This window comes from Curcuma longa, unplaced genomic scaffold (genome assembly GCF_044706935.1).
Source record: "Curcuma longa cultivar G26 ecotype Majalengka, Jawa Barat unplaced genomic scaffold, ITB_CL_G26_1.1 contig_11346, whole genome shotgun sequence".
Lineage (NCBI taxonomy): Eukaryota > Viridiplantae > Streptophyta > Magnoliopsida > Zingiberales > Zingiberaceae > Curcuma > Curcuma longa.
Genome location: NW_027428852.1, coordinates 1 through 16,449, shown reverse-complemented (window position 1 = coordinate 16,449; position 16,449 = coordinate 1). Strand labels below are relative to the sequence as shown.

Genomic DNA, 16,449 nt, shown 5'->3' with positions numbered 1-16,449 from the left:
ACGACAATTTACAACAAACCTAATTACATACTTGTTTAAGCATTACCATACTTATATGGGTGAGACTACTTATTGCCATCTGATAGCAAAATATAGCTTGTATTGATCTATCCATAACTTCAATGTCTAGTCTTTATGCTACTCTCTTTAAGGACTTATTTATATATATATATATATATATATATATATATAAAATCTAAGTGTCCAGACCTTATAGACCCAATTAATTTTGGAAATGAACAGTCCTCCCCTCTGGTTCGCCTACCAAGCTAAGGACTTAATAATATTGCTTCAAGTTTTAGTTGTCATCGTAGACATCTAATACCATCAATTGCTAAGAAAATTGTGTTTTATGAATTTCTATTTACAAACATCAAATTATAGAATATAACAAGATTGCAAATAAAATATTATTTTTATTTAGACATCTTGAACTTCCAATGAGTATAATTATCTGTAGGCCACCCTCACTATAACACCTCGAGAGTATGCAAATTTGATAGTCAAAGCTTCACCTAAAATGAGGAAGAATGTTGCTTGGAAGATTTTTTTTTTTTAAATGAGACTTTGTTTCTCACTTAAATTTGATGTGTTCCTCCTCTCTTGTCCAATCTTGACCTTGTATAGGCAAGTTCACATCCTTCGGTCGGGTTGGATCTCTTGGACAATATCGATCTAGGTTTCTTCTTGGCCATCAAATAATTGAATCGTATAAATCACGTTATTTGGATATATCAGTTCACTCAAACTTGTTAGCTTATTTGGTCAACTACCTGTGATGAAATTGAACTCATCGACATACTAAAACATTTAGTGAATTGATCATCCCACACGGCAAATGAGGTAGAGAATGACTTCCTCCTACATAGTAATGAACCAAATATGCATTTCAACACGATGATGCAATGTGAAAAATGTACTAATGATGTAAGAAAGCATTATTTGTCCATATTAATTACTCTATCATATTATTTGCATATTACTCTATCATGTACAAAATTCATGGCACCTCCACTAAATTCACATTTTAATAGGACATGAAAATATACATCTAAATGTCTTAATCTCCTTCTAAATTTTAGATGTGAGATTTCCTCCCCTAATTTTGTATTGAAAATATTTATTTTTTTCTCTCATTAACTAGAAAGCTCTTTTTATACATTCAAAAGCAAGACATCTCCCCATGCCTGTAATCCATCCTGTTAATCCACACAAGTTTTAAGTTGGAGTTAACTCCAACAATGTGAGTACATATGAAAAAAATTCTCGTGCTAAATTAACCAGATGTTTACAAATAAATGGTACAGCAGAGTCCATCATTTAGAGAAATAAATCAAACATCATGTAAACAAGATTAAAGAACTTCAGGGGGGAAATGAGGTACCTTCCCTCACTCTCAATCGACTATATTTGGCCTGATGCTATGCCTTCATGACTTGTTACTCGCAATATTCTAGCATTCAAGTCATACTACCTCCCAGTTATTTAGTTGTTGATACAATGCGGCGTTTTGACCATTCTTCTAACCTTTTCCTGTGATGAGCATTCATTCTAATCAAAGGACGCTTCTCGCGTATCATCTTCTCGGCATCTTTCCAATTTTCAGCCGCTCCTAACTCAACGAGGATTGCACACATAACACAAACACTTCTGCCATGACCTATCGTTGACCAATCATTAGCAAGAATTAAGTGGTGAAATAAGGTGAGACAAAGATTAATAATTTACAAACTGAACAAATATGCAGCATTTTTGGATGTGCACAATATCTTAAAGGTGATTAAGATTAGCACAAGAATTCACATATTCAAATACTAATTCTCAAATTCAGGCATTCCAAAAGATGAATAGTACCATCACTAGTTTTCATCAGTACTATCCCCTTCTAGTAATTCAATCATTCCTGCCCAGAAAAATATCAAATTGTTATGGAAAAAAAATCTTGTGAATCGCCAACTAAATGTTAGTCATTCTTTCATCATTTTGAATTTTATCAACAACCATACTGCTACTTTAGGTACATAGTGAAATAACTACTTCAGGTTATGATGATCCTCTGATGATATATTTCCTTCTGACATAGGAGGTAGATACTTGTTACCTTTAATTTGTGTTTCTTATAAGAAACAAGGAGAAGAGATGAAAATGAAAGAGGGGGAAATTTTTCCTTCACTTCACCGAGGAAAATTTGGATAGAATAAAAAAATGGTGAAAAATTATCATCCTTTTACCTTCAAAATCAGCAGAAATTATCATCATAAGCACCTAACTATTCCCTCTGTTTCAAACTAACCCAACTACAAAAGTGTTGTCACTTGTCTGGTTGTCATTTGATCTTTGCATTTAGAAGAAGATGAGGGTATTCTATAACTATTTTTCTTCCTTGTTGTTTCCATACCTGCAAGGAAATCAACTACAGAAATACTATTTGTCTATTCCTTTCCTTCATTTGCTATCCTTTACTCTTTTCCCTCTTGTATTTTTATCCTTCCAAGGAAAGACAACATAAGCAATGTGGTGTTGACATTTTAGTGACAAAAAAGAAAGTTGGAATCAATGGCATATGTGAAGGTTAGGCATTCAAGTCTTTATATGGCATATTGGTGAAACCTTGAAGGAAAACTCTACAAATATAATCTTTACCAATATCTTACAGGCTTGGGTCTTGTGGGCAAAAAATGATTTTGTAACAATATATAGGCTGAAAATATTCTATAAATTATGGGATATGATAGTATAAGTAATTTTCATAAAGGTTTAGTTTTTTAAGATAAGCTTGTTTGAAAATATTTGTTAGAGTTTTTTATGATTTTTATTAGAAAAGTCTATTCTTTCATGAAGAATAAGTCACATTATCAATCTATAAAAAGGGTAGAATTCAATGTATTAGGCAAGTTTTTAGTTAATATAATTTTTCAATTTTCAATATAGTATCACAGCTATTCTTTTTCCTTAAAGCCTAAATCTTGACTGCTACTACCTCCATCTTCGAGCACTGTATCTCGTCCCAAAACCTTAAACTATTCTTTTTCCCTAAACCCATTATTCTTTTTCCTTAAACTTTATGTCTCGGCCGCCGCTGCCTCCGCAAGAATTGGGTCTATTACACCTCAGAGTCGGTGGTCCATCATGCAACTAGCATCATCCATGATCATCTTGTCTTCCTTGGTACCTGCATCGGAAAACTCACCAATACTTGATCATTCCATCTCCACCACTAAACTATGTGTTCTTGTTTTGTTGTCAATCACAGAAGAAAGGAAAAGCCACAAGAATAAAGTAAGTTTTTCAACCACCTTCTAACACTTCACATAAATCATCTGCCACACAATTGTCTCTAACTAGATTTGCTATAGCCATGAAATTTTCACCATATGGAAGGAACATATCATAATTCAACTTCTCTATTCCTTCCAAAGAAGATGTTTAAGATTGAGGAAATCCCATTACGTGAATTGAAAGGGAACATTGGTGATATCTTAGCTCATTGTCTACGTACATCCTCTAAAGACAAAACTATTCTCATATGGAAAGTAGGTTACCCCCATCCATGAATTATTTGCACTTCGATACCCAGTTTGGTTCTTTCTCTCCTTATTCTTTACTTACAAATAAGAAGTTAACTTTTTCCTTTTCTTTTTATGTAAACTATATCTTATTCCTAATTTATCCTATCTTTATCTTCGTGCCCTCTTAATCTTATTTCCCTTTACCCTATTTCTCCTATTCTATTTTTGTCTTTCTATTATCATTTCCTTATCATATTAGTCCTATATGTGTAAAAAAAAAGTTTAAAAAGGTAAAAATATATATATAAAAAATTTCATCTCCATCCTCAACTAGAGAAATACCCTTGACAACACAAATCTTTTCCTTACCAATGAACGCAATATCTTTTCTACTCATCAAACTTAACAATGATAATTATTTACCTTAGGAAACACAGTTTCTCTCATTGTTTTATGCCCATGATAACTTCTTTTAATTTATTTTCTCTTCTTTATGCTCTTTTATCTTCTTTGTGTCAGTCCCATTTAGTTTTTTTCTTTTTTGCTGTTGTTCTTTTTCTTCTCTAACTCATTCTTTATTTTTTATTTTTTATTATTAATGTTCATCTTTATATTCTTTCTCTCCCCAACACTGATGTACTCCCGCAAGTATACAGGATGTCGTCAAGTAATAAAAAGATATCGAACCACACGGACCGTGGAATCAATCACTAAACTAACACAAGAAGAGTTGGGAGTTCACATAATTTGGATTTATGATGGGGAAGTGAGAGTGAAATCAAGTTCCTAGACCTCGATCGAAGAGAAATCAGCTAAGTGACAGGATTGGAGAAACAATCCTAGGACATTGGATTCTTCGAGATTATGATTGATTGATCATGGACTCCTTATCATTCCTCAATCATTACATAATTACAGAGATTCTAATCAAAATATCCAATTAGACCTCGTCAGATTTCGTCGGAATTAAATCATTAATCCTCTAATATTACGATCACTAATCTGAGATGACACCCAGATAGACTGATTCTATAGCTCTCCCGCTGTCACCGGACACTCCAGCAATACTACTAGTATTCTACCCTCTGTCACCGAGTACTCAATTAAGGACCTCTTCCTAGCAATCAATAACCGTTAGCTATCTCTCATAAAGATTCATCGTAGTCTAAAAATCTCCTCAGAAAGTCCGATTAAAAGTTCACTTTCTGTCACAAGGCACCCCGATCATACGATCCTAAGATTTTCGTTAAACTACAACTCACCCTTATCTATATGAAATCATATCATTCACAGACATATTATCAAATAAGTACAAGGCACGAATCCACATAGCAATGCATAAACATATCCTTGAACATGGTAAATAACATATCCATAGATACAATCATCCATATACACCTCAATTCCTCCTACATCCTAGAATCTAATGTCTACTCCATGACAGAGGAGATATAACACGAAGAAGAGTAAAAACAATACATCTTACTCCTAAATATGAAATAAAAAAGGAAATAAGACTTATCAATCAATATGGTCTTCTTGGTCTTGCAATCTCCTCATCGACGGTGGATGGATGCGGCGGAGTAGTCTCGAACGGATGGATAGATCGCTGACTCTTACTCCGGATGGCGGTTATGGTAGCCTTCAATCACCTCCTAGGATTCCCCCCCCCCCCCCCTTTTTTAGGTCTGAACAAGACGGATATTTAATTTACCCTGCTGTCAGCCACAAGACCGTGTCTCATGGCACGGCCATATAGACACGCCTAGTACATTTCATCACACGGTCGTGCCTGGTAGGCACGACCAAGAGCAAACATGCTTCGGGAAAACAGGCACGGTCATGCCTGTCAAGCACGGTCATGCCTGTCAAGCACGGCCTTGCCCTGGCTCATCTCTGGAAACGAAGCACGGTCGTGTCTGGTGGACACGACCCCAAGCTGGATCGGGTTGAAAGTTGGGAGACAACCGTGCCTAGGAGGCACGACCCCAAGCTTGGTCAGCTGTGGTAGGGGGCACGGCGTGCCTTTCAGGCAAGGCCCTCAGCAGCAGTTGATCTGTATTGAAGCACGACCATGTCTAGTAGACACGGCTATTGGCTGGTGTGGCTCGGGTGGTGAGGCATGGTCGTGCCTTGTAGGCACGACCCCCTCAAGATGATGAAACACGACCGTGCCTTTGAGGCACGACCCTGTTTTGCCTTCTTTTCGTTAAATCTCTGTCTCGCCTTATTTTGCTCCAATTCCGCCCTGCAAATACACAAAATACAATAGCAGACCTCCGAACTAGGAATGAAGAAAATATGTCTAATGCATAGATAAAGGATGTAACAAACATAGGATAATATCATGAAATGCTCAAAAATGTGCAATAAAAGTATCAAAAACATATATATACCCTACGCACATCAACCACTTTCATCTTTTAAATATTTTCTCTTTTATTCTCACTGATTATAGGCCTTGTCTTTTTCCTTCTCTTTTATTCTATTTTTTTCCTTGTGACACCTTCAATGAAAACTCTAAACTAAAAATCTCATAATTCACCTTCTTTTCTCTTCTCCTTCTCTCCAATTCTCATCCATTTTAGATTGTTTCCTTTTAAACCCAAATAAACAAAACAAACCAAAACAAAAAAAAAAGTATTTCTCATACCAGCCTCCATAGCTATTTTTTTTCCTTTTACTCATCCTTCATTGCAAATTTTTTTCTTTTACTAGCCTTCACAGCTAGATTCTTTAACTTAGTAGTTGTATTTTTCCCTTTTACTCGATCATCATTGCCATTTTTTTTTCTTTTGCTAGACTTTATGGTTGGATTCTCTTTACTGACCTTCCTAATTAGATTCCTTTTACTGGTCTTCATTTTTGGATTTTTCTCTTTTGCTTAGCCTTTATACTCACTTTTCCTTTACCAGCTTTCATAGTTAGATTTTTTTAATTTATATGGAAGCCCTACTAGGATAAAGAAATAATTTGGAAGCTCATACTGTATGAAAACGTCATATGAAATTAGGCAATCACCACGAGCATGATTTGTGAGAGATATGATTGTCATGGAGTATAGAAAAATCTAAGGGGATCACACATTATTTATTAAACACTCTTCTTCTTAGGGGGAAGTTACAACACTCTCAATATATGTTGATATATCAATGGCAGAAAATGATGTGGCTCACTCTAAGCAAGACATCTTTATCTCCCAACATAAATATATTACAGATCTCCTTAAACAAATAGGCAAGACAGCTCATTCTAAGCAAGACATCTTTATCTCTCAATATAAATATATTATAGATCTCCTTAAACAAACAGCTAAGACAACATACAAGCCAACAACTACTCCAGTAGACCGAATCTCAAACTTGGAATGGTAGAGAAGGATGTCATAGTAGATAAGGAAATGTATGAATGGTTGCACCAAGTATTACAGTATTTTAAAGGAACAACAAGAAAGGCTATTCTATTCAAAAGACATGAAGGAGTAAGATATAACATTTGGTAGTACGGTTTAGTACAGAGGTAGAATTGTGAGCAATGGCTCAAGGTGTGTGTGAACTACTTTGGTTAAAGTTCATCTTAGAAGACTTGAAAATCTAAGTAAGATGACCCAATGAAAGTTTATTGTGATAATAAGTCAGTGACAAGTTTAGCAAGGCATTCAATTGTATTGAACTCCACAAATGCTTCCAAATGGCTAGTTTAGGAGGTCAAGAAACATAAGGCTTTGATTTAAAGGGATCTGTGAAACTTACCTAATATTCAACATTGGATAATATATGCACACACATACTAAACTGCTTTCTTTTGCCATTGCAAAACATTCCAAGGAAAACTCACCTAATGCTTGCCCAGTACATTTTCATGTATTAAACTGAATCCTATCATATTGTTTCTCTCATGAACAAATTTCGATGCTATAAACAAGCACACTCAATGTTCAACTAAAGCGTTATTAGATAATATTCCTACTTGAAAGAAATCAACATTCCCAAATAATTAAATGAAAAGGATGCAATAACTGACCATTTGCACAATGGATGTAGACTGGTTTCTTTTCAGATCTCTTTTGGCATGCCCAACGGACAGCACATTCAATTTGTGTTGGATCAGGAGACCTTGAATCCCACAAAGGGATGCAAAGATAAGAATCTGCAGGAACAAAATAGGTCCTTGGTAATTCACATGTGCAGTCGATAACCACAAGGTCACCCGGAGGCAAATGACTCGATGAAGTAGGCCACCCTCCAAGATAGAGTCCCTCAACAATTTCATCATATAATGACTCCTTCCTCTTCATCCTTTTGAAAACAGTATATACTCGAACTGTCAATAGATACGGGGCAAAAAGAAACTTTGACCAAAGAGGGAAGCTCCCATGAGACCTCTTTCCAAGGATCAAAGGCAAATTTACAGCCGGATGAGACGCAATGGAGACTGTGTACCCAACCAAAGCACTTAGTAGAAGTGGCACCGCTGTGTATGGTCTGCCGGATTTCTTGAGGTAGACAGATGTAGAGAGGAGAATTGTTGACACAGATCCCATAACCTTCGATATTCCCATTTTCTTTATTGAGCAACACCTTTGGTATTTTTACCTAAACAAAAACGTGTGTAATTAAGTAAAAACAATCACATGGAATTAGGAAAGATATATTTTTACTGGTAAAAATAACAGGAAAATGAAACTTATGACAGAAAATCCCCATGGGATAAGTTTGCTAAGGAATTTCTCTACATTACAGCAAGTCGAAACGCAGAAAATATTACAAGACAAAAGAAAGACCCTCAGTTATAAAGAACATATTCAATCACAAGAATTGAAAATTTGTGGTAATTTTTTAAAACAAAAGCTTCAAAAGGATTTTAAAACAGGAAAAAGGAAAAGAGAGTTCATGAAACATATGGAAAACTTGCACGTGATCTGTCTCACATTAAGGGAGATAATGCAATTTGCCTCACATTAAGTGAGATTATAATATTTAAATATGGATGAACTAATAAAGTTGTTCCACATATAATGGAGTTATGTGCATCACACACGACAGACACAGACATAGCACTCACAGTTATGCATGGCAAAATAAGGCCTACGTGGTGCACATGCGGTGCAATATAGCTTCATTGACATACTTTGCACTTTGTATCGCTGCAAGTCGCATTGAAGCACACATTTAATTTGTTGCCACAAACATTGACCTTCATCTAGGCCGCCATGTAGAATAATCAGTTGGCCAATGGTTCACACACACTAATGGTCTAGTTTCGGCCCAATGGACCTCAATGAATCGATCCTCAATCTAGTGTAATTTGGACATCAAAGTAATCCAAGTTGTCCAGATCAAAATAAGAAGGGTGCAGCCCAAGATATATAGTCTCACAAAAGAGTTTTGAATGAATATATTTAGAAACTAGAGTGGGTTATGTAGATTTCATTCAAATTCAATTGATTCACAACAAGCAACAATCTTCTTCTCCACCTCTAGTGGTCCTCTCCTTCCTTGCAGATGAAGCTTTGCCCAGCAGATTTACACACTCCAATGGCTAGATTTTAGTGACCTTATTTCTTCTCAATGTGGACTGCGAGCTCTTCCTCAATAGTACAAGCCATAGAGGAGTGAAGGATCTAGTCCTATCCTAGAGGTAGGGGTGAGCATCTATAAACCCAAACCAATAAACCAAATGAATCATTCAGTTTATCGATTTGGTTTTTGGTTTATATACAAGTAAAATTATTGGTTTCAATTTTTTTTTTGGTTTATCGATTTGGTTATTGTTACAATCAACTTGATCAATCAATATGGCTTTTATAATGTGTATATATATGTAAATAAATTTGTATGATCGTTAATATGATTTCATATTGTTATTTGCTTTTTTATGTTCCATAATCCTCAAAAATTTTAAATTATAATAGTTTTTAGTGTTAATCTCAATAGGCTTGTTGCTCAAAATTAGTTTTTTCTTAATTTATATTTATTATTTACTTAATGTTTCAAAATAGACAAAAATGAAACTAAATAAAAAAATTTGGTTTCATTTCAAACCGAAGCAAAATGGTTTTAGTTCAGTTTGATTTAAAAAAAAACAATTTGGTTTTGGGACAAGATCATAGCAAGTGCGAGCTAGTAAGTACTCTTCATGGTTTTAGCTTTGTCCTAATATGTTTGTACCTTAATCATATGTTTCCTAATGCTAACATCAAAAATTAAGAAAACTAAATTTATCCTTTCTATTAGCTTTGAAAAGACACATTTAGGAGAAGATAGTGTCAGATTTGGCATTAGGAGAAAATAGTAATATTATGTTGACTAAATGTCATACTCCATCAAGGACATGCTTTAGAATCTTGATTTCTTTAATTGCACACTAATGAGGAGTCTGACAGATTAATAGTGGAGTGGTATCTAAAGATGAGTATCCAAAGGTGTTTGGTTATTTGATATACACCATGACATGTACTCCATTAGATATCATGTTTATAGTAGGGCAGTTTAATAAATATACTAGAAATTTTGAACAAGTTGATTGAAATGTTATTAAAATAATGAAATATCTAAAGAGGAAATTGGACTATAAGATGTTATGGTGAGGTTTCAAAAGCATTAGAAGGTTACTCGAATGCAAGTTAAATAACCAATCTTGAGGATCATGGGTGGATTTTCAACCTTGATAAGGGAGTTGTTTCGGTGCTTGAAAAAGTAGATATGTGTCGTTGATTTGGCCATGATATTGATGTTTGTGGCATTATTAGCAAATGAAAGGAAATATATCTAAAGAGGAAATTGGACTATAAGATGTTATGGTGAGGTTTCAAAAGCATTAGAAGGTTACTCGAATGCAAGTTAAATAACCAATCTTGAGGATCATGGGTGGATTTTCAACCTTGATAAGGGAGTTGTTTCAGTGCTTGAAAAAGTAGATATGTGTCATTGATTTGGCCATGATATTGATGTTTGTGGCATTATTAGCAAATGAAAGGAAATAGAATGGCTAAGAGGTCTACTATTGGATATTCCAATTTACCCTAATCTTATATCTCCAACATATCTACATTTTGATAGCCTACCTATATTATCTACGGCTTATTTCAATGTATATAATGGTAAGTCTAAGTCTAAGTCTAAGCATATTAGACTAAGACACCACAATGTGAGAAATCTAAACTAGGATAATATAATTATCATTGATTTTGTTAGGTTGGGCTAAAATTTGATGGATGCACTAATAAAAGGTCTTACAATAAATGAAATCCAAACGACTTGTGTTAGGATAGTGATGAAGCCTGCTGATTAAATTTGTCAAACAAAGAAATCAACTTAATTTATAAAAACTTCATATCTTAAGTTCAGTAAGTGGAAATAAATCTAAAGAGTGCATACAAACACCGAATAAATATCATCCAAACTAAAGGTGCTTGGGTTTTGTAGGATAAAGAAAGATCAAGTCATTGCTCAAAATGAAATTCAAACAAATGTCAAGTATAAATATCTATAGGGATAGTTTTGGTACAGCTATATGAACATAGAAGTGCATCCACTTCAAAGATTAAAAGGCTTGATCTTAATCAATCATGAAAGGATGATGATACATAGTCAATGGCCATTTTGGTGTTGAATTTAGAGTGTCATACTTTGTGTAAGCTCTCAAGTTAGCCAAAAAGAGTAACTAGTTCAAGACTTGTGCACAATGCAATTCATCTAACTTTAAGATAGCTAGCAGTAACATATATTCAAGTTGAAAGGCATTTGTGCCTACACAAAAAACAAAGAAGTCTAACAACAAATTTTTAAATATATATGTATATATATATATTTAGAAAAATGTCAGGGAATCATTAGAGTTTTTTCAGTTAAAAGATTTTTAAGGCATGGAGAAGGAAGAAGGAAAAAATGGTCTTAGAGTTGTTATATACAATTTTTTTGTCATATTTAAATTGTTATATTTTAAATTTTTCGATGACTAGTTGCATTGAACCAAATAACAAATTAGATTTTGGTCGTCAAGTTGAAGTTGAATTGGATTTGTAAAGCATGGTGTTTAGAGTTACATGTGTTTAAATTGGGAGCAATTTGGATTTGTTTTGGCCAGTTTAGAGTTGAAGCAAATTTTTAAATGGGGATAATCTAGTTTAGTCATGTTGGGACAAATTAGAGGAATTTTTAAGGAATTGAGGGTTATATTTGTTAGTGCAATCATGCTCTATGTGTTCGAGTTCGAATAATTGAATAATACTTGGGGAGAATAAGGCATTGAGGAGATTGTTGATAATACTTGGGAGAATAAGGCACTGAGGAGGAGGTTGTTTGTACAATCACACAGTTAAACTCAAACAATCATTTGATCTGCCAAGAATTAATTTTTAAAAATGATTGGTAGTTAGCAGACGACACCAGCTACTTCGTTTTGGCAAAAACAATCCAAGCTCAAAGGGTAGATTAAATCATTACAGTCTTAATGCATTATTGTTTTCATCCCATATATTTTGATCTAACAACAGAATATGCCGAATGACAAAATCAAGCTGCTTTTTTACACACGGACAAAATGAAAACCTGAATCATCAAACAACAGAATGCACCCATCTCAAAATCAAGCAGCTTATTTTTTACTTGTAACGTACCTGAAAAAGCAGTTGAAAATCACGTCGACGATTGAGCCGGAGAAGTTAACTTGGCGAAATAGGAAAAAAAGAGCGATTGAAAGGCTAAAAGCAATTTACTAGGAGGAAGAGGAAGAGGAAGTTGAAGACGAGGAGGTGGAGAGTAAGCCGTGGATCCCGTGTAAGTGCCGACAGATGTGGATCGCCGTCCGCAGCAGAGGTCCACCGCGAGCTCCCCTCGTATAAAGTCTGTTGCCCAGGAACGGTGGACGTCCAAGTGGTTGCCGTGCCCTGAAGGCGCTTGGATTCTCCTTTTTCTCTCTCTCTCTCTCTCCTTTTCTCTTTTCGTGATGAAGGCAGATCGGCTCGGCACGGCTTCATTTGTTGGTTGATGTGGCGGACGATCAGTGATCTGACCTGGCGTTGGAAAGTCCTTGCTCGGTCAAGAATAGATCTGATATGGTGAAGGAAAGTCAATGGTTTAGTCCTTGATAAACAGTAGACTTGATTAATCCTGCTCTTGTTAGCCTGATCTGATCCTTAAAATTCCGGTCCTCAATGGCTCAATAGGGCTCGGCCACCCTGTTGGTTTAGCAACTTTACTCTTGGCTCAGCCACTGGCTTTGGTTCAGCAGCTTTACTCTTCAATGGCTCGACCACTCTGTTGGCTCAGCAGCCTTGCTCTTCAATGGCTCGGCCACTCTGATTGGTTCGACAGGCTCGCAATGGCTCGACAACCCCACTTTCCAAGGGTTCAGCTCCCCTCTCTTCTCTGCTCAGCAGCCCCATTCCCAAGGGCTCGGTCTCATATCAGCTCGGCAACCCCGCTTCCCAAGGGCTCAGCTCCCCTCTATGCTTAGCAGTCCTACCCCTAGGGGCTCAGTCTCATATCGGCTCGGAAACCCCGCTTCCCAGGGGCTCAGCTCGTACTAACCCATTCAGTCATAATAGGCCACTATATCAGCTTAGTAGCCTCGCTCCTTCAGGACTCAGTTACCTCGCCAATCCCAGATTCAGCTCGGGTTCCTCTACCTATGACCTAACCTCCTCCAACTACCCACGGTGCTAAACGACAACAACCCGTGAGATCGAGGCTAGAAAGGCAAAGATGGTTACTAGGTTGTCAGGCCTAGTTCCCTAGATCCTCGTCCATTTCTCCCTACAGCAAAAAGGCAAGAATAATCTGCATGGCTAAAACAGAAGGCGATTACAAGGTGTCAGGTCCGGTCTCCTAGATGCTATCCTATGCGCACACCTGTCAGTAATGCGCAGGATTGGTCTGCTTAATATACGACATTGGCGCATCGCGAGTCAGATACACGGTCCTCCCCCATGTGAGTATATAAACTCCCCTTCAGGTATGAGAAAGCTCTGGACTCTAGTAATTTCTACTGTTCCTTCTTCTTCTCTCTCTAGGCGAAGCGTTTATTGACTTGAGCGTCGGAGTGGCCTGCCGAGAATTCCCGACCCCCACTTAATCTGTTTGTTCAGTTCTTATTTGCAGGTCTCAGCGCGTAGGGGGGGAGAGACGGTTGAGGTGGCAAAATCTTGACTGGTGTCTTGACCGTCGACGAGATCCAGCCAGAACATTGGTAAATCGTAGAAAAAAAATTGTGTATCATCAACGTTTCTTGCATCTCATTCAAACAATCTAACGCCAACTAAATGAAGTTCTTCATCTCAAATCTTGACCCGCCCAAACCAATCAACAACTACTCTTCTTCTTGGACTAAACCATACATAATAATAATCCTGGACGAAATTATAATTTTTGGATCTTAACACAGTAGCATATTTAATTTTTAGAGTTTGATAAATTATGATTTTCAATCAATAAGAGTTTCAAGATAAACAATTTTTATACGAAACAATGCTCTCCAAGCAACTAGAGTTTCAAGACAAAAAAAGAATAATTTTTCTTATTTAAAATGATAACAATACTCTAAATAATATTTAAAATATACAAAAAAAGAATTAAAAAAATCAAAGTTTTTTGAATTGTCACTACAAATTCTATTGAAATACTCTTTCTTCTTCGTAGTGAAGAAGCTCCAAACTGGATGAAAGTCGTGTGGAACTGTAAAAGTGATTGTGGTCTATAGAAGCAGTTGTGGCTTGTAGAAGCAGCGTGTGGAACTGTAAAAGCGGTTGTGGCCTGTGGAGGTAGTTCGCGGCAGAGACCCACAACCCGTGGAATGAACAGAAAAAGGATCTGGTGACGAAATCCACAACTTGTCGAGATCTGGTGCTTGTGCTTGACGGAATGAACAGAAAAAGGATCGGCGATTAAGGCTTATAAACTAGTTGACCGTTCATTTTTTTTTATGGACAGATGGTCAAAGAATTACAGAGTTGACCGCTCAATTTTTTTTGGATTCGATCAAAGAATACTTTTAATATTCTTTGAGAGACAATAATTAAAAGTTAAGAATATGAAATTTTATTCAAAAATTAGGGCCCTATCAATTTATGGGCCCTGGGCAGTCGCCCTGGTTGTCCTAGCCTAGGGCCAGCCCTGTCTTGGAATAGTCTTGGCTTGACTTACCCAACCAAACTGATTTACAAACTCAACTGATCAACCAACCTAGCTAGAAGGAATCAAATGGCTAGATCAAATCGACTAGCCCACTAGATTGATCAACCCACTCAGCTCATGGAATGTAGGCTGACCAACACTTCAGCAAAAGATGGAATCCGCTACCCCAGCGGCTCCACAAGATCGTCCCTATGACCATCTGTGAGGAGGTAAATTGAGAAGCTGTAGTTTGCCACGATGGAGGAGAGCATTCCTTCGGCTTCGTCGAAATTCGACCATTGCCTACTTCAACAATTCCTCCGTCGTAACCAACTCAACTATGCCTCGGAGACTAGGTCGACCAACACACTCGACCGGATTAGAATGCCTTAATTAATCAATCAGCCTATTTGACCTCCCCTAACTAACGGGCTTATCCAAGTATTTAGACTGATGGATAAATTTAAAAAGACCAATCTACATGAACTAGGGAAGCGGATGAAAGACTAATGCCTCAGATGAAAGAGGAAGAAATTCATAGTAAAAAAAATATATCCTCAAGAGAAGGAAAGAGAAAGACGAAGGAAAAATAAAAACTAAAGGAAGTGACTAAAGAGAAGAGGGAAAGAAATTTCCATGGCCACAACGTGACAATGCGGCATGTGAGTTTATAATTATCAAATTTCACAATGGGATTCGTCATTCTCGTAGTCAGAAGAGTGAAATTTCTCGACTACTACGTAATTCATTTTTTTTCTTCCACACCTTGAAGTAAATAAAATATAAGAGATATTTATTATAAAGTAAAAGGCTTCTAGATATATGAATAGAAAAAATAATATTAGCCCTTTTATAAAAAGAAGTTATTTCCCTAATGAAAATGCCAAACACCAAAAGAAAATTTTTCATTGGCGTTAATTTTCTATTACATCAAATACTGAAATTTCTGGGAAATATTTTCAACAAAATTAACAAAGCCTTAAATGCATCCTCATGATATTTAGTGAAGAATATTTAGGTTCATTTATTCCTTAATATTAGATACATCTATACCAACTATTTTTCTCCATATTATTTAAGTAACTCATCTTTTTAATATTTTTCTCTATACATCTATACAAAGCCTTAGATTCATTCCTTAGTATATTCTACAACATTATGTCTATGTGTAATGTAAGAACTCCAAAAAAAAAAAAAAAGGGTATTTTGTTTGACCTAATAATCATTTGTTTTACCAAATTTAAAATGTTCCAATCCTCAAATGATAAGCCTAGGAAAATTAACATAATCTCTTGCTACCATATGGAAATATTTATTTCCTATGGACATCAAAAGTAGAAATTTTATTAGATAAACACGTATTACTAAGCTATTGACTAGAGAGTCATTTCAAGGACATGTGAAGTCTTTGAGAATTCAAAAAATATAACATATTGTAATATAATCAAATATTATAAAATGATTATTTATAAAATGTCATGATCTATTCAGTGTATATGTCTTTGTGACATTTAGATAAAGTCTTTGTGAGCGTGTTGGCAAATTGAGTTTGGTCCTCTCACATGAACAATTATCTCTATTTGTTAAGCATAAATAGAGGTAAGACTATTATTTATGGGACATCTAATGAAGCTGTGAATGGAGACATATATATAAGTTGGAGTCACTTTGATAGTTGTATCAAGATGAGATCATTTGTGAATTAATAATGATCGAAGTAAATGAAACCACCATTTACTAAACCTGTAAGAAGCCAAATTAAAATTCATGAGTTGAATTCAGGATTAGGCATTGGGAATGTCTGGATCGAAATCTGTATGAGGTTT

The 16,449-nt window shown here is 35.8% G+C and overlaps 1 protein-coding gene across 4 annotated transcripts; it reads right to left on the bottom strand.

Annotated features, from left to right (window-relative positions):
• Window positions 1-1,252: 1,252 nt before the first annotated feature.
• On the bottom strand, window positions 1,253-12,420 carry LOC141815837 (uncharacterized). 4 transcript variants are annotated; one of them, XM_074703710.1, is made up of 4 exons: window positions 12,130-12,420; window positions 7,892-8,104; window positions 7,533-7,807; window positions 1,253-1,660 (listed from the first exon to the last, which is right to left on the bottom strand). In XM_074703710.1, the coding sequence occupies exons 2-4, from the start codon at window positions 8,068-8,070 to the stop codon at window positions 1,482-1,484; spliced, it is 633 nt and encodes a 210-aa protein (XP_074559811.1). In that variant the 5' UTR covers window positions 8,071-8,104; window positions 12,130-12,420; the 3' UTR covers window positions 1,253-1,481. The 4 variants fall into 4 exon arrangements, with proteins under 4 accessions (XP_074559811.1, XP_074559809.1, XP_074559810.1 ...); XM_074703708.1 differs by having other exon boundaries at window positions 7,533-8,104; XM_074703709.1 differs by having other exon boundaries at window positions 7,533-8,104; window positions 12,229-12,420.
• Window positions 12,421-16,449: the final 4,029 nt, after the last annotated feature.